The sequence below is a fragment of the Marmota monax genome, unplaced genomic scaffold, assembly GCF_021218885.2.
Source record: "Marmota monax isolate L192 unplaced genomic scaffold, Marmota_monax_Labrador192_F-V1.1 WCK01_AAM20220418_F8-fsc00020, whole genome shotgun sequence".
Taxonomy (NCBI): Eukaryota; Metazoa; Chordata; class Mammalia; order Rodentia; family Sciuridae; genus Marmota; species Marmota monax.
The window spans coordinates 19,745,936-19,769,481 of NW_026692912.1; the positions used below are offsets into that span (position 1 = coordinate 19,745,936).

Here is a 23,546-nt window from a genome sequence, read left to right on the forward strand (position 1 = left end):
CCAGTGTCTTAGTGGATGGTTGCTACATGAGCAAGGGAATGAGCCTCTGAGCAGCCACCTGCCCATTCCTGATAGCCCCAGACTGAGATGCCATCCTTGGCTCCTTTCCTCTCCTCTGTGCATCCGTCTGCAGGCCTATGTGTTTACCTCCCAAACACCTCACACACCCATCCCTCCTCCCTGCAGCTGGCAGCCCAAGCCACTGCCATCTCTTACCTCTTAAATGGCTCTACTATTTCCATTTTTGGCCTCTCAGGGATATTCTCCACACAGCAGCCACAGTGATCTTCAAACTCAGTGCAGGTCAGATCATGCCACTCCCTGCTCCAAACCCTTGCATGCACAAGGGTTCCTAGTGCTCTCCTCATGTGGCTGACAAGGCTCTTCTTGTTGTACCTTAGCCTGTCTGTCCACTCTTTTGGCTAAGCTTCAGTTGTGGCCTTTGGCCTTCATCATAGATCTGCCAAGCTCAAGTGTACCTCAGGGCCTTTGCACTTGCTGTGCCCTCTACAGCAAATATTCCTGCTGATTTCCATGGCTGCCTCCTCCAACTATCACAGCTGGGGTTGGAGCTCAGTGGTGGAGCACTTGCCTAGTTTATGTGAAGCTCTGGGTTCTATCCCCAGTCCTCAAAACAACAATAATAAAACCAAACCCCAAACATCATATTCTCAGAGTCCTTCCTTGACCATCCTGGAAAATGTCTTCCTCCTTACTTTACTTCATGGCATTCGTCAGTATCTGAAGCTTCCTTCTCTGTAGTGTGAGCATTCTAGTGAAGTGCTGTGGGGGCAGGGGCCTTATGTGCCTGCTCACTTCGGGTCTCTAGTACCTGAAACAGGGTTGGTTGGTTTGTTTTTGACTGGGGCATCTATGAATTTGGATGGGAAAAATGACATCTTTATTTTCACTAACTTCTAACTGAAATTTAGCATTTCTTTCATTTATTAATACAGACAGACAACAATACTAACAACTGGCACTTTGTTACCAATAGATATCACAGATGCCCACTTTATAATTGTGGGCATCTTAGAGTATCTATGCTCCTAACTATTTTTAAGTTAATGTAGCTATTAGATTCACTGATAGATCTTGTTACTTAACACAATAATAAAGAAATACATACACATATAACCTCTTACATAAAAATACATATTACTACATTATGAATTGTTTTAAAAATAATAACTGCATTTTAATTGGTTTCCTGTGTGATTTTATTTCATGTATTAAAAATCATTTTTGTGACAAGAGGCCCCAAAGGATCCATGGCACAAAACAGTTACAAGCTGTTGAGTGTGGTGGTGCATGCCTGTAATCTCAGCTACTTGGGAGGCTAAGGTAGTGGAATCATAAGTTCAAGGCCAACCCCAGGCCAAAAAGCGGGATCTTGTCTTAAAAAAAAAAAAAAAAAAGCTCAGTGAATGAATGGTGTGTCTCTTTCCCATTTGCATTTTCAGTGTTAGGTTTCTGGTGGATTGATGTTTAGGAACTAGCCTTCAACAAGGTCTTTTGGAAACTACTTTGATCATGTGGCCATGAAAGCAGCTTTATGACAGAGTCCTGGCCATTCTCTCCCCCACTTCTTTGTGCATCTGCTTCCTCCCTGCATACACGCCACTGACCAGACTGTCCCTTCACAGGGCCACCCTCTGCTCCTGAGGGCACAGTGCCCCCACCTGGTTGATGAGCAGAGACTGGTGTCTCGGGGTCCTGAGTTCCTGGGAGAGTAGGTGGCCACCTGGGTACAGTTGGTCTGGCCTGGGTGGCACAGTCTTCAGGGCCCTCTCCTGGGGTGGAGGAGCAGTTCTCAGGGTGGTTTCTGGCCAGGCTGAGCCCCGATGGGAGTCTACTCCCTGATATAGGAGTCGTGGCTTAGCAGGCTCCAGGATGGAAGTTGGATGGTGGGGGGTTCTGTGGACCTGGCAGGGATGCTCTGCTCTGCTTGGTCCTGTTATTCCTTAGCATGTGAAATATCGCTTGTCTGAGAGTTACTGCCCATAAATTTGGCTGTTTTTGTCAGTGGCGAGACATGCAGGAGTCAGATCGGAAACAAGCGCTCTGTCTTTCCAGCTCAGGCCTTCCATAGAAAGCATAACGGGTCACACACTGCCGCTGCCACACTTCATCTCGAGGTGGATGGGGGCCACAGGGTGGGGGAGCGCTGAACTCCAACTCTAGGGCTTGGCTTTCTGAACTTGGAGCCCAGAGCCCTCTATTGGGAACCCGCCTTCTAGCAATGAGAGCTAGAAGTGCTGTTGTTCCTTCTTGAACATTTATAGCTTATTTTTTTGTTTTAGGAAAAGAGAAAGGAATAAGTGAATAGAAGCTTTTAGGGTAAGGGCTAATAATGGACAGTAACTAGCAGCCTAAACGAGTGCTTGTCCCTCGCTGGCCTGGCAAAGCCTTCCTTGTGCTGCCATGGCTAGTCCCCACCTGGGCTCTGCAGAAGGCGGTGTGAGGGATGGTCAGAGCCCAGGCCCCGGTGTTCACTGATGAGGGTTTGAACTCCCTGGTCCTGTCCCTAACTAGCAGTAGGTCACGCTTCTTCTCTGTGCCTGTTTCTCATTGGGATTCAAGAAGTCTGGGACTGTTGTGAAGATTAAATAAGCTAAAAATGTAATATCCAGCCACTGCCTCTCCCACACCATGATCTCTTAGTGCTATGCTGGCCCCTAACTGGAGAAGTGGCTGGGGCTGTTGGCATCCTTCAGATGGGACGCAGGGAGCCTATGGCCAGTGCAGGCAGAAGGCCTGAATAGCCGTGGCATCTGAGTGGAAGAATGTGTGACACAGGACAAGTAGGGAGAGAAGGCCTTTGATTTGACCAGGCTGAGCAGTCGGAGATCCTCTTGGGGAGACCCACAGAATGCCAGGCACATCCTTCAAGAGCAAAGCCCACCTCAGCCTTGAAATGAGCAGGGGGGAATCCACTCAGAGGATGGGCCAGTTGGCCATCCCCCACTCCGCCTCCCATGGTGACTTACTGTGATCCTGTCTGAACCAAGCTGGGCAGGTTCCATCCCAGCAGGCTTGTCTGTTTTGACCTTGAATGGCCTGCTGGGGTTGTTGCCAGACCCCCAGCCAGATGTCCACCTGTTCCAGTTGGTTAGTCTTGTTGAGATAGCCCAAGGGCCTGATCCAGCCTGGCACCCCTGAGCTGACATTTCTTTTCATCATGGTTTTTGGATTTTGCATTCTGATGCCTGACTTTCTCAAGGGTTTCTAGTGGACTGTCTTATCCACCCAGGTCCAGGAGGCCTTTCCCTGGCTCTGGGGCTGCTCCTCTCAGTTCCATCTCCTTGGCAAGGAAATTCCTCAAAGTTTAATATTTCCCTTTTTGTTATCATGTACTAATACAACATATTTTTAGTGCTTTAGTATTTATTTGCTCATTTCAAGAAATGTTACGTGTGCAGGTTGGAATCACCATTATGAAACAGTTCAGCATGATTCTTTATTGTGCTGCTATTTATATGTCATAGAACCGCATTTCTGGAGCTGTGTACCTGTCACCACCATCTGGTTTTAGAACATTTCCATTACCTCCAAAAAGGCTCTTGTGTCCCTGTGTAGCACTCCCACCTCAGCCCCACTGATGGCATGTTGGCTCTATAAACTTGCCTTTTTTAGACATTTCCTAAGATGGAATCATACAGTGCATTCTTTTACATCTGACTTCTTTTACTTAGTGTAGTGCTTCTGAGGTTTAATCGTGTTATAGCTTGTATTAGTATTTCATTTCTTTTTATAGCTAGTAGTACTACATCGGGTGGATGTCTTACCATGCTTATGCATTTGCCAGCTGATGGATATCTGAATTGCTTCCAGCTTTTGAATGCTCCTATAAACATTCACATACGTGCCTTTGTGTGGATATGTCTTCATCTTTTTTTAGATAGATCCTTAGGAATACAATGGTTGGGTTGTGTGGTAAGTTTTGGTTTAACTTTAAGGAGCTGCTAATTTTCCCAAGTGGTTATACCATTTTGCTGTCCCACCAGCTATGCACAGGGGTTCCACTGCTCCACACCATGGAGCAGTTGCTATGGGCCATTCGTTTTCCTCCTCTGAATTCTAGCTACCCTAGGGCATGAGGTGGGGTGTTAGTGTTCTGATTTGCACTTCCCTGACAGCATTTCCCTTGTATGCTGGTGACATATTTTCTTTTGAGAAATGTCAACTTGAATATTCTATGCACCGCTTTCTAAGCCTATACCAGCTGTGGGATTCGTGGTCCTTGATGACAGGGAACACTCTTTTCCTGGGACAAAAATGATTAAGAAATGAGCCTTCTCAGTTCATCTTCTTTCCTTGGTCACGAAAACGGAATTTGGTCTCTCTGGCTCAGTGTTTCCTCTTTACCTGACTGGTTCTTTTTGTCTGTATTTCCTTTTTAAAAAATTCTGCCTACTTTTTAAGCTGTCTTTATTTGCTGATGGACCTTTGTTTATTTATTATATGTGGTGCTGGAAATTGAATCCCGTGCCTCACACATGCTAGGCAAGTGCTCTACCACTGAGCCTCAACCCCAGTCCCTGTTTTTCCTTTTTTTAAATGAAAATTATCAGGCACTAGGAAAGATTGAGAGACCAGGACAGTGGACTCCCGTGTGTCCTCTGCTCTGGATCCTGCATCTGTGAACACGCTACCTTTTTTTGCTTCATCTCTGCTCATGTGAGTTTTGCCCATTTGAAAGCAAGTCACAAACTCACTTTGCCTCTAAATTCTGCCTGGGCAATGTCTGCAGATCAGGACCTCTTCCCACTTAGTCAGTGCACACCTTCTCCTGCCTAGGACATTGGGGTACTCAGTGATGTCATCCAGGACCCCATTCAGTGGTGTTTATAGGGCAGACTGGGGAAGTCAGAGAAGGTAGAGGGCTCACAGGGAAGTTCTGTTCTGGGGAGTCAGAGAAGGTAGAGGGCTCACAGGATGGAGCTGAGCAGCTAGCTAGCAGGATGAGAGATGTGTCACTGGCATGTTGAGGACGTGCAAAGAGGAGCCTAGTCATCTGATGTCCCTTCTGTTCACTGGACTCTGTGACAGATTTCTGCTCTGTGATGGGGCCCATGACAGAGCCACGGGGGCACAGTTGAGTCAAGGGTGGACTGGCACTTTTCATCTTTCCTGGTGTCCTTTGGGTTAGGTCTTGCCTTCTAGGACTAAGTTTTTCATGCTACATGTCCCAGGTCAAGTTCATCTCCTTCCCCCAAGTCCATTATGCCACCTCTGTTCTTCCATGACGAGGGACACAGCATCCTTCTGGCATCTCAAGCCAGAAGCCATCCATTTGGTGTCCAGCTCTCCCTCACCTCAGTTTCTGTGGAATCTCTGTCCTCCGTTTTTCTCTCCTGTCTTCATTGCTCCCACCTTAGCTCAGAGGACTCCCCTCATCTCTTACCTGAGTAGTTGCAGGTGGCTTTTGACTGGTGTTCCCCTACCTATCCACCCTACACTCATGGCCACTTTCCTGCTAAGAAAAGTGTTGGCAGCTACTCTGCTCTGGGATGTGGTGGATGCTTCCGAAGGTGTGCAAACATGGTGTAGGAGCAGCCCATTCTGTTGGGTGGTCTCTGCATGATAATCAGAGGTGACCTAGGAGCAGGTCATGAGTGATGACATGATGGAATGGCATGAGCAAAGAACATGAGTATGACGAGTGGAGCTGCCTCAGGATCGGGGGAGGGATGAGATGGTGGATGTCAAGTGCTTGGCGCATGATGAATCCCGCTGTCACCCAGGGAGTTATTGAGGAAGTGATGTGGTGTCTGGGGTGCACAGTAGGATCAGTTTGTCTGCACTCCACCTTTGTCTTAAGACAAAGTCCACAAACTCCGTCTACCTGCAAGGGTCACATATACACTGAAATGATTGCACAGGCCAGGTGGGGACCAAAAGCTCTGATGCATGGGGCAGCCTCTGCTCAGCTCAGCTGATGGTCACTGTGGAGAGATATGGGCCCAGTGCTGTCAGGAAAGTCAGAGATCCAGAATTCTATGTGAAATCTTCCAGTTTTTAGATGTTGGTAATTAATTTAAAGACTAATAAAACACTGCACAAGCCAGCCCAACAGACGACATTTGTGGGCCATATTTGGTGCCAAGGCCACCAGCTGACCTTTCTTTTAAGGTATCCTCCTAGGGGTTCTGCTGAAGTCTGGCACACTCTCCCCTGGGGAAGGTTCAGTTGGTTTCAAAACCTGATTTTTATGAGCTCCTCTGCCTTGCAGGACTCCTCCAGGCAGGTTATGTCACCGGCAGAGGCTGCCCTGAAGCTCCCTGCGGCCTGGAGACTATGTACAAGAGGAATGGTCTGATGGCTAGCGTGTTGGTCACCTCCGCCACTCCACAGGTATAGAAGCTGCAACGATTTGGGACAGTGGGTGGGAGGGGCCTTCCAGCTGACCCAGGCCCCAGCTGAGCTACGGCAGCAAGGCCACAGACCCCCATGAATGCTACCATTCTTAGCACTCGCAAGGCCCCTGGCCATGCCAGGCGTGAGATTTGGGAGGCAGTCAGCTCTGAGGATCAGTGTGTTTCTGAAGTCGTTCTCTTCAAAGGAAAACAAATACCTGCCCAGTCCAGCCGTAGCAAGTGCCACATTCCATTTTGGTGGCAAAAAGGGATCAGACCTTTCCCAGGAAAAGCCGCTGCTGATTATAAATAAGTCGCACATTCCGGAATGAAGTCAGACAGAAATAATTCCAACTGGCCCGTGTTCTTGTTTGCCATGCTCTGTAGGAAATGGCTGTAAGGGTTGGTGGTCTGAGAGTGGCCTGGGCCAGGCCCCTGCATGGGGTATGGGAGTTTGCTTTCCATGCTCAGTAATGGAACAGACTTGCAGGAGAAGTGGGCGTCACCTGAGGCCTTCTTTGCTGACTGCATAATGCCTGGCCCCTCTGATACACTGGTAAGGCAGTGTTGGGGTCCTGAGCTCACCACAAGTGGGGCTTTTGAAGTCATCCTGGTGACCAGCCAGAAAGTCATGGGAACCAGTTCATTTCTTATAAATCTTTCAAAAAATTCCTTATTTTGATTTCTAATCTTGAAATCAAGCTTCAGATTCCTCACAAGGGCCCGTATAGTTTAAATTAAGTTGCTATAGCTTCACCATCATCATCATCACCAAGGAAAATGTTTGGGCAACTTTTGATTAAACAAGTCCCCGTGAATGCGTGTGTGTGTTTGGAGCAGGTACGGTGGAGTATTATTATAGGAAGGTTATAAAACCTGAAATCCCAGGAAAGGACTCTGATAACTGGAGGAATTAGACTTCTGTTTCCAACTGTAATAATAGAGTAAAACTTCTCTGATCTGTGTGTATACTTGTGGGCATATACATGATATGTATATGTACTATATTTTGTTGGCCCCCTATATCCATGAGATCCACCAACTATAGATTGAAAATGTTCTAAAAAAATTAGTCTGAACATAACTTTTTCTTGTCATTATTCCCTAACAATACAGTGTAACAACTATTTACATTGTATTAGGTATTGTATCTAGAAATGATTCAGAGTATACAAGAGCATATACATATGTTATTGGCAAATACTAAGCCATTTATATAAGGGACTTGAGCAACTGCAGATTTGGGCATCCTTGAGAGGTCCTGAACCAATCCCCCATGGATACAGAGGGAAGGCTGCATGTGTGTAGGTGTGTACCAGCACTTGGTAAGTATTTGGTAATGTTCCTTGAATGAATGAATGAATGAATTAGCATGTATAATTGAAGTGCTCCATAAATCTTGGTGACGGGATGGCACAGTTATACCCATACACACCCATAATTTAGCTTTTACTCTATTTCAGGCAGTTTTTAAAATGTGGTACACAAGGTTTCTCTCACTTAACCCTCACAGTGACCCCCACAGGTATGTATTGATATTCCAGTTTATAGATGAGGAACTAAAGGCACAGAGAGGTGAACATGCTGGCTTTGGATCTCATAGCTGGCCAGCTGGGTGGGGTCTAAGCCAGTCTATTGTGTCTCTTGAGTTTGTCCCCCTAACCATGACACTGTACTGTCCCAGAGGAAATCAGCCCTGTCAAGCCTGATGGAGGTGGGTACTCAGTACCTTCCTGGAAGGTGGGTACTGAGTGCAGAATGACTCATAGAGATGAAGCTCTGTAGGTTGATTTTGATGTGGTTGATTTTCTTACATGGATCATATAGCCAGGTGCCGACAGGTCCAGCTCTGAAACTCGTATACACCCAATATTGGGAGTAATAAGAACAGCTTCCATTTTTGGAAACCTCCTGTGTCTAGGTCTTTTGCTAAATGTTTTACATGTCTTATTTAATTCCCTTCTCCTTACAAATTAGGCATAATTATTATTCTTAGATAACAGATAAGCAAATCAGTGCTTAGAGAAGAATGTCATCTCACACAGACAGAAAGTGAGATGGCTGGGATAGAGATGAAGCTCTGTTAGCCATTCTACACTCAGGAACCCAGGATCTGACCTGCTAGGCAAGCCCTCTGTCTCTGAGCCCGCCCCAAGCCCTGTGCCGTAGCTTTTTACTTATTTACTTTTTTTTTTAACACTGGACAGAGCAGTTGAGGGTGGCCATTGAAAGCACGTGTTTTGGTGTCATGGAAAACTAGGTTCACATTCTGACTTCCAGTTTCACAGCTGAGGTACCCTGGAGAAGTAACTCTGCCTCTGCTTCCATATCTGTAAAATGGGAGTAATAATGGTGTGTATGCATGGGGGCTCATGAGAATTAAATAAGATCCTGTGTGTGAAGTGCTTATCACAGTGCCTGGACAAGAGTGACGTGCTGGCCACAGAAGCCTTTTCATTGTGTGATCTGTCCTCCTCTGACCTCCATGTGAGGCAGTTGGGGCAGTGATTCCAGGGCAGACCCTCAGCCTGTGCGCTCTCCACTTTCTTCACAGGGCAGCAGCAGCTCAGACTCTCTGGAGGGCCAGAGCTGCGACTATGCCAGCAAGAGCTATGACGCGGTTGTCTTCGATGTCTTGAAAGTGACTCCTGAGGAGTTTGCCGTAAGTGACACAGTGACACAGTGATAGGGTGCTAGAGGGCATCATGGCTCTGGGCTTCCTTCCCAGGTTGGGGCACCCTATACATCTACCAGGAGGGGAGTGTTGGATAAAGGACGCTATGTCCTTTATGAAATACCCGTTGGAAAGGAGGCTGTGGGTCTGGCTGTTACCATCGTGGAAGGCGCACACGGTATACACAACGAGGAGGCAAAGGACGCAGGTCCAGCACAGTCCTGGAGAATGGGCTGCTTCTAGACAGCATTCTCAGCACACGTGCACACGCACACACAAGCATACACATGTAGTATGTGTGTACACACACCCATAATGGGATAAGTTCTAAATTTGATATATACTCATAAATAATCAGGTCTGCAGAGCCAAACATATTTACTATACTATTTGGCTGTACATTCCAATATTTGGAATTTAATTTTTCTTTTTTTATCTATTTGCACATGCTATATTTTTATAATAGTCATTTTCTACAATGATAGACAACATTATTTGTGTAATTTTTAAAAATTATAAATTTAGGAAGGGGGATTTCACAAAAATAAAAGGAAGATCAATAGAGTAGAGGAAGAAAATCAAGAGAAAAGGAGGAGGGGGCCATGAGAAAGTACCAGGAATGAAATGTACCAGATTATGCTGTGTCCAGGTACAGATATACCACAAATAACCCCCCACATATATGTAATTCTAATGGGCTAATTAATAATAATAATAATAGGAGGAAGATCAGTAGATTAGAGCAAGTGGATAAAGGGAAGAAGGAGTGGAGGGAAAGGGGTGGGCTGGGCAATGAGATTGGTTAAGCTGTGTGCATATGCAAATATGGCATAATGAATTCACTATTATGAATAATATAATATACCAATAAAATTTAAAAATAAAATAAAAATCATAAATTCAAAAAATTGTTTTTTCTCCAGCTACTGCTGATCTGACAGAGAGACTTCCCCTTGGGTGCAGCAGAGGTGGCTCCATGTTTTGCTGTGACTTGGTTTCCTCCTTTGACTTTGTGGATAGAGGGGGGATATTGGCTTTGGGATGGCCTCAAGCCTGATTCTGAGCTCTTTCCAAGGGCTGTATTTCTCTTTAGATCCATGGAAGGCTGTGCTGGGCCTTGTGCACACATGCTCTCTGGTGTGTCTACGGATTCATTGAAAACCTGCTTCGATTTCTACAGTGCCTCCTCCTTCCCACTTCAGTGAGGGTGCCTCCTGAGGCCCCTGCCTGGGGGTCTGGCCATGGTCCCCTCCTGCATACTGACTGCCTTCTCTCTAGCCTCCCCAGAGCCTCTGCCTGGCTCTTCCTTCAGTCCAGCAGCCTGCTCAGTCTCCATTCAAATGCTCAGTCCTCCCTTTCCCTGGTGTAGGCAGTGTCCTCCGCCACTCTCCACTGTGCGGCCAGCTCTGTTTTTCTTCAGCATTCCTATTACACATTAATGTTGGAACCTAACATTACATTATAGAACACTAATTTTTTTTTTATTGCATGTCTTCTCCACTGGAATATAAGCTCCCTAAGGTCAAGAACTGACTTGTTCATTGATTTTTCCCAGTGCCCAAAATGTACTTAGCTCATAGTAGGTGCTCAGTATGTGTTAATTCTCACAACAGCCTATTGGGGCATATCCTCAGTTCCTGATTATCTGAAAGAGAAACTGAGGACCATATGGTTGATTTTCTTACATGGATCATATAGCCAGGTGCCAACAGATCCAGCTCTGAAACTCGTATACACCCAATACTAGGAGGTAATAAGAACAACTTCCATTTTTAGATACGTCCTATGTCTAGATCTTATGCTTAATGTTTTACATGTCTTATTTAATTCCCTTCTCCTTATGAATTAGGCATAATTATTATTCTTAGATAACAGATAAGCAAATCAGTGCTTAGAAAAGAGCGTCACCTCACACAGACAGAAAGTGGCATGGCTGGGATTTGAAACTGGAGCTGACACACTGCTCAAGAGACATGTAGTCCATGTCTCAGATGCAAGTTTATATTTTCTAGTAGACTCTTTAAAAAAAGAGTTGAAGTTACAAAAATAAAAGTGCATTTGTGTCTAAGAAACCTCAAAAAGTAACTGCCACATTTTTGAATACCACATGACACTAACCTAGAAGAACTATGAGAAGTTAGAAAAGGTACCCTGAACATGTTTCTCTCCAAAGGTTCAAAAAACTTATTTTACATAAAAATATTCAAAAGAAATTTATTGTTGTCAAATCTCACTAAAAATTATCATGAGAAAGAAAGAGAATACCTGCAGGCAATGAAAGTTTGGCGGAGATGTGCACCATAAAACAAATAAAACCTAAAGCTGACTATTTCAAAATGACCTAAGAGCTGGGCATGGTGGCGAAGGCTTATAATGCCAGCAGCTCAGTAGGCTAAGGCAGGAGGATCTTGAGTTCAAAGCTAGCCTCAGCAAAAGCAAGGTGCTAAGCAACTCATGAGACCCTGTCTCTAAGTAAAACATAAAATAGGGCTGGGGATGCGGCTCAGTGCTCCAGTGTCCCTGAGTTCTATCCCCAGTACCAAAAAAAAAAGAAAAAAAAAAGTGATCAACATACTTTGAAAATAGAAGAATCTTAGAAATGAAGTAATGGAACTTAGGGAAAAAAAGAGAAAATAAAAGAAAAATTCATTTGGAAACAAAAAATTGAGCTGGAAGGAACACAGGAATAGATAAACATAGCAGAAGATGTTGTAAGAGAGAGAACTTTCATATAAAAATAAATGAAAGAGATCTTAAGACTTGGACGCAAAGTGACAGTGTGTTAGTCAAAAATCTCCAACATATAGATAGTGGAATCCTCGAAAGGGAATAAAAAGGCAAGGGAACTGAACAATACTTATATTTATGAAAAGTTTATGAAAAATAAAATTCAGGGCTACATATTGAAAGAACTCAGTGTGAAACCATGAACCCTGAATGACCATGACTACAGACGTTCTTGATAAACTACTGGATTAAAAAAAAAAAAAACACAACTTTTTTCTGTAGTTGTACATGGATAGCATGTCTTTATTTTATTTATTTCTTTTTATGTGGTGCTAAGGATCAAACCTAGTGCCTCATACATGCCAGACAAGCACTCAGCCACTGAGCTACAGCCCCAGCCCAAACTACTGGATTTTTAAAGGGAAAGGAAAAATCCTTTGCACATCTTGGAAAAAATGACAAATAACTTATTAGGGAAAGATTAGATCACCACCAGTCTTTTAGAAAGAAGCATTTTTTTTTTTTAATGCCAGAGAACAATGGAATAGGATAATTGAGTAAGTCAAGGAAAGAAGGAAAAAGTAAGTTGAAAAATTTTATATCCAGCAAAACTGACTGTAGAGTGTCAAGGACACAGATACCCTCTTATGAACCAGCAGGTCCTCAGAGGATATTGCCCCCGGGCTCTTCCTGAGGAATCTGCTGGACAAGCTCAGAGAATGAGAACAACTAGAAGCATCATGAGAGGGACTGGCGGAGAACAGTGAGCATGCCTGTTACTCATAGAACTGAGATTAAGTGCGGATTCAAACACAGAAGGAGGACCTTACAGTGGCTATGCCCTGACAATACACAGACTGCTGTTCTTATAGTGTTTAAACTCTTTTAAAATATGGGGAGAGAATGGAGAGAACATATGCAAAAAATTTCATAAGTATTCACAGCTTGTATGTAGGTGGTGGTAGCATTAGTATTGTTATTCTGAGAATAGACTGCTGTATATATAACATAGGATAAAGTAAATTAGTAATTATGGGATACTGTGATCCTAGTCTACTTGTGGTACTCGAGACATGGGTTTTTGGTATAGAAGAAGGAAGATATGAATGCAATACACAATAGGCTAAGTAAGTTTTTTTTTAAAAGGTATCTTGAACCTGAATTGGAAATATTAGGTATGAATTCCAGACTGTGGACTTGAAATATCATTTTTCACTAAAAGATCCCTGGACTTCTGGAGGGCTAGCTAATTCCAAGTCTGGGATAAGAGATGATGATCTGGGTACATCTTCCAGTTCTAAAGAGGAAGCTGTCAAGGACAGCCAGCTAGAAGCTCCTACTGTCCAGTGAGGGGACAATTTGACCTTCAAAAGAATAATAATCTCAATTGATTGAAATCCATCAAACAATGGGTCACCACTATGTGATGATAGGAGACCAATTTATTACCTTAAACCCTGATACACGTGAGAAAACAGTCAAGCATTTGAGTTTCCTTTTGCTTTTGAGCGATGCTGGATAACCTAATAATAGATGAGGGAAAGTGTGTCTTCACTAGATTAGTTCAGTTAATGAATGGAAAAGACGTGATAGAATTGGAATGCCATCATTTTGTAAACCCAGTGAATGAATAGATTCAAGCAGTGAACATCAATACATCACAACGTTATGTGCCTGCTGAAAAGCAAAGCACCCACCTCTAGTCTTACCAGAGGGACAGAATCTGTGTCTGAAGGAGCCTGTGGGTCCAGCTGTTGATTGAAAATACCAAGGATGGAAAAACATGGCGACCAGCCCTGTGAGTATGGGGAGGAATATAGAGGAATGGAGAAGGTACTAGTAGATTAAAGGAGATGTAAAAACACACACCCCAAAGTTTTTAAAGAGTGAAATAGAGTGCACTATGATACTAGGTATACAAGCTTTGGGGATGAAATTATGAAGAGACTTGAGGAGCGTCAGGAGAGTGGGGAGGAGGGAACCTGTGACTGGGACAAAGCTTATGGGGAGCTTCCAGGGTGGTAAAATGTAGATACTATAAAAGTTACCATCTCAACAGTTGTTACCTGTGCATTTCATCGAGTACATTCACATTGTTGTGCAGCCAAACTCCAGAACTGTTTTCATCTTGCAGAACTGCAACTCTGTATCCCCAATTCCTCCTCCCACAGCCTGTGGCAGCCACCATTCTTTCTGTCTCTATGAATTTTGACTACTTAAGGTCCCTCAGATAAGTGAAATCATAGCATTTGTCCTTTTGCGCCTGGCTTATTTAACTCAGCATAATGTCTTCAAGGTTCATCCATGTGTCAGAGTGTCCTTCCTTTTTAAGGCTGGATAGTATTCCATTGTTTGTATTCCATTGTGTTTCTCCTTTCATCATTAATTTTGTGTGGTTATTTCTTGACCTGGGTTGTGGCTAAAAGGTATTCCTTTTTTTTTTTTTTTTCTTTTGGTACTGGGGAACTGGGGGACACTCCAGCACTGAGCCACATCCCCAGCCTATTTTGTATTTTATTTAGAGACAGGGTCTCACTGAGTTGCTTAGTGCCTCACTGTAGCTGAGGCTGGCTTTGAACTTGTGATCCTCTTCCTGTCTCAGCTCCCTGAGCCACTGGGATTACAGGCGTGAGCATTTTTAAAATATTTTTTTAGTCATTGATAGACTTTTATTTCATTTATTTATTTAGATGTGGTGCTGAGAATTGAACCCAGTGCCTCACACATGCCAGGCAAGTGCTCTACCATTGAGCCTCAGCCCCGTACCTGGCTAAGGTATTCTAATAAGTTGTAAAACTTTGTGTTTGTTGATGTGATTTTCTATAAATGTGTATTGTTTTATAATAAAAGGGTTAAAATAATTTCAAAGTCCTCATTTTTTTTTTTTTTTAACCAGGGTTGCTCTGCTGCTTACCTCAGTCCTCCTACTTCCCCAGTGGCTGAAATCAGAGCAGAAAGCTGCATTGGACTTGTCTTTTTCATTAATAAATTGGGGACATACTTCCAGATCAATATGTGCAGATTTCTTTACTATATTTTTATTTTAAATTTATTTTAATTTTTTTTTTGGTACTGGGATTGAACCCAGGGACACTTCCCACTAAGCCACATTCCCAGCTATTTTTATTTTTATTTTTTAACACTTAATGAGTTACTTAGGGCCTCACTAAGTTGCTGAGGCTGGCTTTGAACTTGCAGTCTTCCTCCCTCAGCCTCTGGAGTCACTGGGATTACAGGCCTGCACCTCCAGGCTTGGCATCACTTTTCTAAAAGCTGCATAATAATAGTTCAGTGTCTGATGCACCATACTTTTTATTTTTTCCCACTAAATCCCTTTTGATGGCCTTTTAGGTTGTTTCCAGATTTTTGGAATAGCTAATGATACAGTAAGCATCTGTGTTTCTGTCTGTGTCTGTCTTGTATCATATCAGCTAGCTCTGTACACATGAAGTCTCCTTATATGCCAGTGTTTCTCTATGTATCAGTAAGTTTAATCAATAGTTTGCTAATTTTACTCTTTGATATAATACCTAAATACACTGTATGCCCCAGGATTGAGGGAAAAAATGGTTATAAAATAGAGTTGGGATAATTAGCAACTTTGGTTATAAACTGTGCATTAGACAATATTGTTGTATCAGTGATAGGTTTCCTAAAGGTAATAATTTTGCTCTACATTTAACAATAAGAAAGAGAATGGTCTTGTTCTTAGGAAAAACACGTTGGAATACTCAGGGGCAAAGAATCACAACTCTGCATTGTACTCTCAAATAATTAATGAAAAAATGCATATAGGGGCTGGGGCTGGGGCTTAGTGGTAGAGCACTTGCCTGGCATGTGTGAGGCACTGGGTTCAATTCTCAGCACCACATCTAAATAAATAATTGAAATAAAGATCTATCAATGACTAAAAAAATATTTTAAAAATGCATTTATCTGATTATGAATAGAATGATAAAGCAAATGGGGTGCAATGTCAATGATCTGGTGACTTAATGATTAGTAAAGCTAGGTGAAGTATTTTGAGAATTCATCCTACTTATTTGCAGGTTTGACATTTAAAAAAAATAAGATGTTATGGTGCTGGAGTCATAGAGCACTTGCCTAGCATGTGTAAGGCACTGGGTTCGATTCTTAGTACCACATATAAATAAATAAAGATTCATTGAAAAAAATAAGTTAAAAAACATTTTAGTGAGTTACTGCTGGATTATTTTTCAAAAAGAAATAAAATAGTTCAGAGACACCCATGGTGTCTTCCTGTGTAATCTGCATTTCAATTCTAAAATTCTGACTACCATTCTAGGCTCATTAGACATGTGCTTCCCGAGGCTCTGGGAGTGTGTGTATCTAGCATACTTCTTCTGGGCTGATCTCGGTTTGCTCTGAACTGTCTTGGTCATGTTTTGGTGGAGTGAACTAAAGGCAAATGTTAGGGCATCTTCCACTATGAAATACACCACTGATTTGTCAGCAGCTGTCTCTGTTGATTTGGGGTCTTGGGAGACCCTTATACTAAGGCTGTGGTAGGGAGAGGATGTAGTCATCCTGTCAGAAGAAGAAACATTGCATTTAACTTAGGCAAGAAGGGCTTTTCTTTTTGACTGCTCAAAAAGATCCCAGTTTTCATTAGGAGGCCACATTGCCAGTGCTCCAGTAGTCTCTCCAGACCGTAGGATTCATCTATACAGAAAAGTTTTGTAATGTGTGGAGATGGGCCATGTCTCTTGAAAGCCTGGGTTCTTAGGGTGGTGGCCCAGGAGAAGGGACTAGGATGGAGAAGGCAGTGCCATGTGACCCATTGGCCTGGACACCTGTATTAAGGCTTTTTGTTCCTCAAATAAGGAGCAGCCACGAAGAGCCCTGTTGATGAGTCTCCCCCTGTGGGATACTTGCTGTGTGGAAATGCACTCAGGAGCCTCCTTGTCTGAGGTTCTGCTAACGCTGGGACACCCTCTGGGGATGCCTTTTGTTTCCCGGAATCCAGGGCATCTCTCCTGGGCACCAGGGCTGGGGAGAGGGTCCCAGTGGCCCCAAGAGTGGCCATGGAGTATGAGAGGCCCTGCTTCAGTGCTCAGGCCCTCCATGCTCACCCTTTCTTTTGGCAGCTGGCTTTCTTGGCCCACCCAGGCCTCTGGGGAAGATGCTCCTCAGGAGCCTTTCCCACATGACCTTGGCCTGGTAGGAGGGTGGCATGAAGCTTGTGATCTGGTGACTTACCTGAATCCTTTGTGTTGATACACTCTCACCCTGGTACTATATCAGCTTTGGTCAGGGTTGAGAGGATAGAAATGGGAGAGACTCTCCCCCAAATCCTCACTGTGTGGCTGGGATCAGCCAGTCTATTTTTAGTCTGCTGACCTCTGTCATTGTGAGTTTTTAATAGAACACCTGAACACATTTTCTGACTTACGGTCTGAGTAGAGATCAGAATATTTGAAACCATCCAAAAAATATGAAACATCAGGTCACTATTTTAATAAATCATTTAGAAATTGAGTAGCAAATTCTAGAACTGATGGAAGGATGGAAAGGAAGTTTTCTCATTTTCACATTAGCAGACTTTTGGTTCTTTTCCTAAATAACATTGCAAACATCCTGCTGGCTCTCCTGGAGAGGGAGTTAACTTGAACTGCAGGAGAGAGTTCCAAGGCCCTCCGAGCTTTCAGCTCAAATCTCCTGTTTTCACAAGGCCTTTCTGTTCCCCAGTGTGGCAGAATTAATCCAAATATGAGGAGCACTTGGCTAACAATCCCGATGGGTCTGGCAGAAGAAATGCTAGTCTGTTTATGCTGCCCAGGACATAGCTTTGGGCCCCAGAGCTCTGGGCCAGGCATGGGCTTATGGGCCTTCAAGAGTGCACTTGCCACTCAACACCAGATCATGAGGCCTGGAGCCCTGTTGTGTGGTGTCAGATGCCCCCTTGCCATGGAGGGGACCCAGAGGTGGAAGAGCTGGGATCCTCCAAGTACTTCCTTATCCCTGGTGCCACCTACTGTCTGTCTGCCAAGCTTCCCTTGGTGGCAGCATTTCACCCCTGTGCCCTTGAGGAGCACTGTCCCCTGGGACGGGGCAAAGAGGCTCTTCACTGATGCCACCTGCTCCTTTCCTCTCCCTCTCAGCTCTGAGAATGGTATGCTTTGGCCTGTATCTTGGGATTCACAGGAACCCAGTCACCTTGGCCCACCTTTGAGTTGTGCCAAAAGCTGGCTACAGTTCTGCACTAAGCCCTGGATTATGGTCACAGGTGACACACTGTATATATTGCCATTTTTCTCCAATGTATTCTTGACATGAGGCTTTTTGCTGGCTCATCGTAACAGCCTCTTTTAATTTTCTCTAAAACAACCTCAGTGCCCGGATATTCAGCCCATTCAATGGTCCCTTGTTTCCTAGATCCTGCACTGGTCAGGAACCATAAATCCATGGTCAATACACAGGCGCATCTGTGTGACTACCCTTTTGCTAATCTCTCTCTCACACACATATTTTTATTGACCATCTGCCAGGGGCCAGGCTCTCTACACCTCTTATCTTGAATTTTTACCAAGATCTCAAAGATAGAGACTATTGTTACCATTTTCTAGATGTGGCACTTGAGACTGGGAGAAGTTAAGACATGTCAGAATATTGCTGTTAAACAACGCATACGGAGCCCTATAGGTTCCAGATCCTGAGTATGTTCCACAGCACCATCATCCCAGAGGGCCTTGTATCCAGTGGACAGGGCATTGTCTTGCATTCATAGGCATCCAAAAGCCCTTGGCTCTCATTTTTCTGGCCTTTCACAGAGGCATCTGCCAAATGACACCTGCCATCCCATGTGACGTGTGGAGGTAGGTTATGTGATGAAGACTCAGTCCATGTCTCAGCCTGAAGAATCGTCAGCAGAGGTGCCTTCCCCCTCTGACCCCAGAAGAACATCTAGTTTTGGGCCTAGCCTTTCAACCTCAGGAGTGTGTGTTTCTGTATTGATGGCCTCAGTGCCCTTGAGGTGGCTGTGGTGAAGCACCAGCTCTTTCTTTTCTAATCTGTTGAGGACTGTTACTTAAAAAAACAAAATAAAACAAAACAACAACAACAAAAAAATAGAAATGTCGCCACCATGCCAAATTGCTGTAAAAGTTTCCCTGCTTGCTCTCAGCTTCTGTACTGATCTCACTGTGGGTTGGTGCAATAAATGGTTGTGGCCCCAGACTGGCCTCTGGATGCATCTTGAATAGTACTCTACCGTGTAATTTAGGGGAGGCATAGACTTCAGAAGAGAAATGTCATTTCTATAAGCCACAATTTTAAAGTAAACTTAAATTTAGAGTAATAGATAGTGTCTCTGTTCAACATTATAATTTTTAATATTATATCTACTTTTTAAAATTACAAAAGCAACTCATGCTGAGAGCAAAAATCTACATGGTACAAAAATTTTCAAACTAAAAATATTCTCCTTACTCTCAGCTCCACCCTCCAAATAACTATTATCAATTCTTAAGTTTGAATGCTCATCTCATATTCAAGGAAGAAGGGTGTGGATCAAGATTTATGAAGAGGGAAAGGGGTGGGAGAGGCATTTCAGAAATTCACCCCTATCTTTCACCAGTTATAAAAATCAAACTCAAAATGGATTAAAGACTTAAGTGTAAGACCTGAAACTGAAACCATGAGAAGAAAACTCAGGGGAAATGTTTCAGGACATTGGAATGGGCAAGGATTTTTTTTGGACAAGACCCCAAAAGCACAGAAATGAAAGCAAAAATAGACAAATGGGACTATATCAAACTAAAAGTTTCTACACAGCAAGAATGATCATAAGAATGAAGAGACAACCATAGAATGAGAGAAAATATTTGTAAACTACATCTGACAATGGGCTAATATCCAGAATATATAATGCACTTATTAGTTAGTACAGCTATCATGGAAAACAGCATGGAGAGTCCTCAAAAATGAGATACAGAACTGCCCTAGGATCCGGCAGTCCCCACTACTGGGTATAGATCCGGAGGACATAAAGTCAGCCTGTGGAAGAGACGTCCACATGCCCAAGTTCACTACAGCTCTGGTCACAACAGCCAGGAAGGGGAAATACCTAGGTACCCATCAACTGATGAACAGATGAGGAAAATGTGGTACCTACACACAATTACTACACAACCGTAAAAAAGAAGGAACTCCTGTCATTTGCCACAACACAGATGGAACTGGAGATCACTATGTTAGGAGAAATAAGCCAGAGCCAGGTGTGGATGCACGTCTGGAATCCCAGTGACTCAGAAGGCTGAGTCAGGAGGATCGCAAGTTCAAGAACAGCCTCAGCAACTTAGTGAGACCCTGTCTCAAAATAAAAAGTTAAAAAGTGGGCAGGGGATGTAGCTCAGTAGTAGAGTACCCCTAGGTTCAATCGCCAGACTGGGCAAAAAAACAAACAAACAAACAAAAAAAACCCCAGAAACACAAATACCACCGAGGCTCTGTGAGTGGGCAGAGGGATGGGGAAAAGCTGATCAGGGGCTACTAAGTCACTGTTAGAATGAAGATGTCTGGCCTGCTATTGCACAGTGGGGTGACATTATATGTAATAACTGTGTACTGTATATATCAGCTAAAAAAAGGGTTTCAATTTTTTTTCCACCATAAAGTAATGACAAATGAGAAGATAAGTGTGTTTAACCTGGATTAAACATTACACAATGTATAGATGTATTGAATTTTTGTATGGTGCCCCATCAATATGTAAAATTTTAATGTTTTATGTGTTAAAATTAATTTAAAAACGAAAATTATCCTTTTTTTTTTTTTTACTTTCTTTCTTTCACAGGGAAAGTACAACTTTAATGAATGTGTGTGTCTCTGTAGATCTAAAGCAACATGACAGCTGTCTTTGACATCCAGTATTTTCTAATATGGATTCTCTTTTCTTGCAGAGCCAGATCACACTAATGGACATCCCTGTGTTTAAAGCCATCCAGCCGGAGGTCTGTACTGCATCCTATATTCTCTCCCAGTGCTGTGGCTGGGAAGGGAGGGTCTGGTTAGCCTCTTAGGATATTCAGTCCCCGGCTTCACTCTTGAAGTCTCTGGATCCATGTTATCTATTTAAACTGCTTCCTGTTCTTGCTGGTACTGTTCTCTGAGCCAGGTGTTTGGGTTCTACAGAGAATGCCACCTGTCTGGCCTGTTCTGGGCCTGCATGGGTACACCCCTTCTTTCCCAGGCTGCCCCTGCCAAAGATGTCCACTGTCAATAAGGTCCTGGAACAGAATGTTTTCTAGAAAACTTTCATTTACTGATCCTAGATGCTAGTGATTGCCTTGTTTCTAAAACCAGTTGCCACAGCAGAGCAAATACAATTTACATTAAAAGCAAATGTCTAGTTTTAGAAACAATAAAAGGAAAAGAGTTGATTTTGATCTTTAAGAACAAACATACTTGGAAATGTCTGGCTATTGGTAATGAGGCTCTAGTTATTTCATTTAGGGTTTTTTTTTTTTGTGTGTGTGTGTGGGGGGCAAGTAATAGGTATCCATTTCCAAGTAGTTACGTAGACAAAAGAGAAATTTATTCCAACAATACCATGGCACTTCACAGAATCATCTGTGGCCATAGAGTTCAGGCAGCAGACCACAGCTCTTCCCCAGTTCAGGCAGCCTGGCGAGTCCCCACGACATGGACAGTCCCTGCTTCCCTTGTCTTCTCTCTTGCCCTCTCCTCTATGTACACAAGGCCCAACTTGACCTCTCCAAAGTGCCCATGTTTACACAATCCCTATTTAAGCTGATGTCTGAGACTGAGGCCAGCAACTCTATTCAGCCCTGTTTCATCATGTGTCTAGTGCTGGTACAGTTACCTGATGACAGCAGGACATGATCAAGACTAGCAAACATGCTGATGAACCCAGGTCCAGGAGTGAGGTGCAGATTCAGAGAAGGGGGTGTGGTGGGGAGATAGGTCAATAGTTGCTGTGGCTATGGTGTGCATCCCAGAGCACTCTTATCACTGCAGTCCAGTGACTGCCAAGACTTCTAGAAGGACTCTGTACTCCAATACCAAGCCAGAGCACCCAGGCCCTCCAAGAGCTGGCACCACTCACTGCAAATCAGGAAGCACCAGCCCTGCTGGCTGCACTTGTCTTGGACGTGAAGATGTGGCACTGGCCTTGTGTGCCATGTTCTTGGGGTTTGGGGAGCAGAGCTATGTGTGCTGAACTGGCTGCCTTGATTGTTTCCTGCTTTTGCAACATGGAGTGATTCATTCTTTCTACAGCAGCTCACTACCTCTTGGAGCCTTTGGGTGAAGTAGTTGTGTGGTAGTTGCCTTACTCTTAGTGGAAGTTATTTCTGATCACATTCTCTACTGAGCTTCAGTCTGTAACAGTTTAGGCATTTGGGGCTTTGTTCTTTGTTCTGAATGTCAAGGGCAGCATCCAGCCTCCTGGGAGACTGACTCCACTGTCCAGACTGACTGAAAGGGGGAAGCAGGTGGCTGGGATAGGGGATTCTTCCTCTTCAGAGGCACAGCCAGGGACAGACCATAGCTCTTCCCCAGTGTGGCACATCTTGTTTAAAGTTATGAAAAGACATTAAACTGGAGTTGTTTTGCCTTCAAGAGTTTAGTTTGGAAGGGGTTCTTAGTCAGGACTGCTCCTCTGAATCAACTGGGCGGCATTTGAAATGTAAGGTACCCAGATCTCATCCTAGACATGGAATCTGGATCTATGAATTGGGGTCTGGAACCCAGTCAGCCCTACTTTATAAAGATTTTCCAGGTGATTCTGATGCAGAGTAAGGATTCAGAACTAATTACTTTGAGGTATCTGGAGAAACTCCAGATTTGAATATCTTAAAACAGGTTAGCTAAAATGAAAGAATTTGTTCCTCATTGTCAAACCATTGTTAAAAGAAAGACCCTTGGAGCTTCCCCAGCTGTTCTTTGTTTTTTTTTGTTTTTTTTTTTTTTTTTTTGCTGCTGTTATTATTATTAGCAGACTGAAAACTAGAATTTTTCCTCTTGGGGATGTTGCCATATTGTGGCTGGACTACCCAGAGTGGGAAGGACACGAATAAGAGGCCGCTGTAAGTTTGATGTAGGCAAGACTTCCCAGGAGGTAGAGGCCAGCATCTGAGGGTGTACATTTGGAGTGACCTGAGCTCTCAAGAGATCAAGAGACCTGTAGACAGGGGCCTTTTAACCCCGGTTATGCCTCAGAATCAGGGTATATCTGTAAAAGCGCGCGTCCCTGCGCGCACGTGTGTGCGCACACACACACACACCCCTCTCAGATGCCTTCACCATAAATAAATAAATAAATAAATAAATCTGACTTCATAGATTTAGATTTGGGGCTGGGTATCTGTTTTTGAACAACTCACCAGTGATGCACAAAAATGAGAATCAGGCATGTAGGTGATTTTAAGATTGATAGCTATTTGCTTTGTGAAATCCTGACTTCTTAAAGAATTATCCTGCCTATTTGTTGGCTAAGACTTCTCTCAGATCAGCCCCACATAGATTATAAGAGTAATATGGGCCATGGACTGTATTGCCAGGACTTGACCTAATCTTGTCTGAGTCCAGAACCTACTAGTACAGGGCTGTGACTCCCACCTCTTGGTTTGAATTCAGCCATCATACCAGGACTCCTTTGTCCAGGAAATATAGTTTATGAGCCCTTCCTAGGTCTACAAGATCCTTCCTAAATGGGGGTATTAATGCTGGCTGTGTTTAGAGGTGGTGATGTGGATGTTTGGGGTTCCCTGGAAGGCTTCAGCCCCTCCTCCTAGTGGGTCATT

The 23,546-nt window shown here is 43.7% G+C and overlaps 1 protein-coding gene across 13 annotated transcripts in view; it reads left to right on the top strand.

The window, feature by feature from the left end:
• The window catches only part of Ralgps1 (Ral GEF with PH domain and SH3 binding motif 1), a 245,250-nt gene that overhangs the window by 28,893 nt on the left and 192,811 nt on the right, over positions 1 to 23,546 (top strand). For 12 of the 13 annotated variants that reach the window (XM_046451201.2, XM_046451200.2, XM_046451204.2 and 9 more), the window contains exons 2-4: positions 6,236 to 6,357; positions 8,914 to 9,021; positions 20,682 to 20,732. In XM_046451201.2, the coding sequence (XP_046307157.1) occupies positions 6,301 to 6,357; positions 8,914 to 9,021; positions 20,682 to 20,732 (216 nt within the window). In that variant the 5' untranslated portion in view covers positions 6,236 to 6,300. Of the gene's footprint in view, positions 1 to 6,232; positions 6,358 to 7,822; positions 7,885 to 8,913; positions 9,022 to 20,681; positions 20,733 to 23,546 lie in introns of those variants that run through there. The other variant, XM_058581779.1, reaches the window with a different exon arrangement.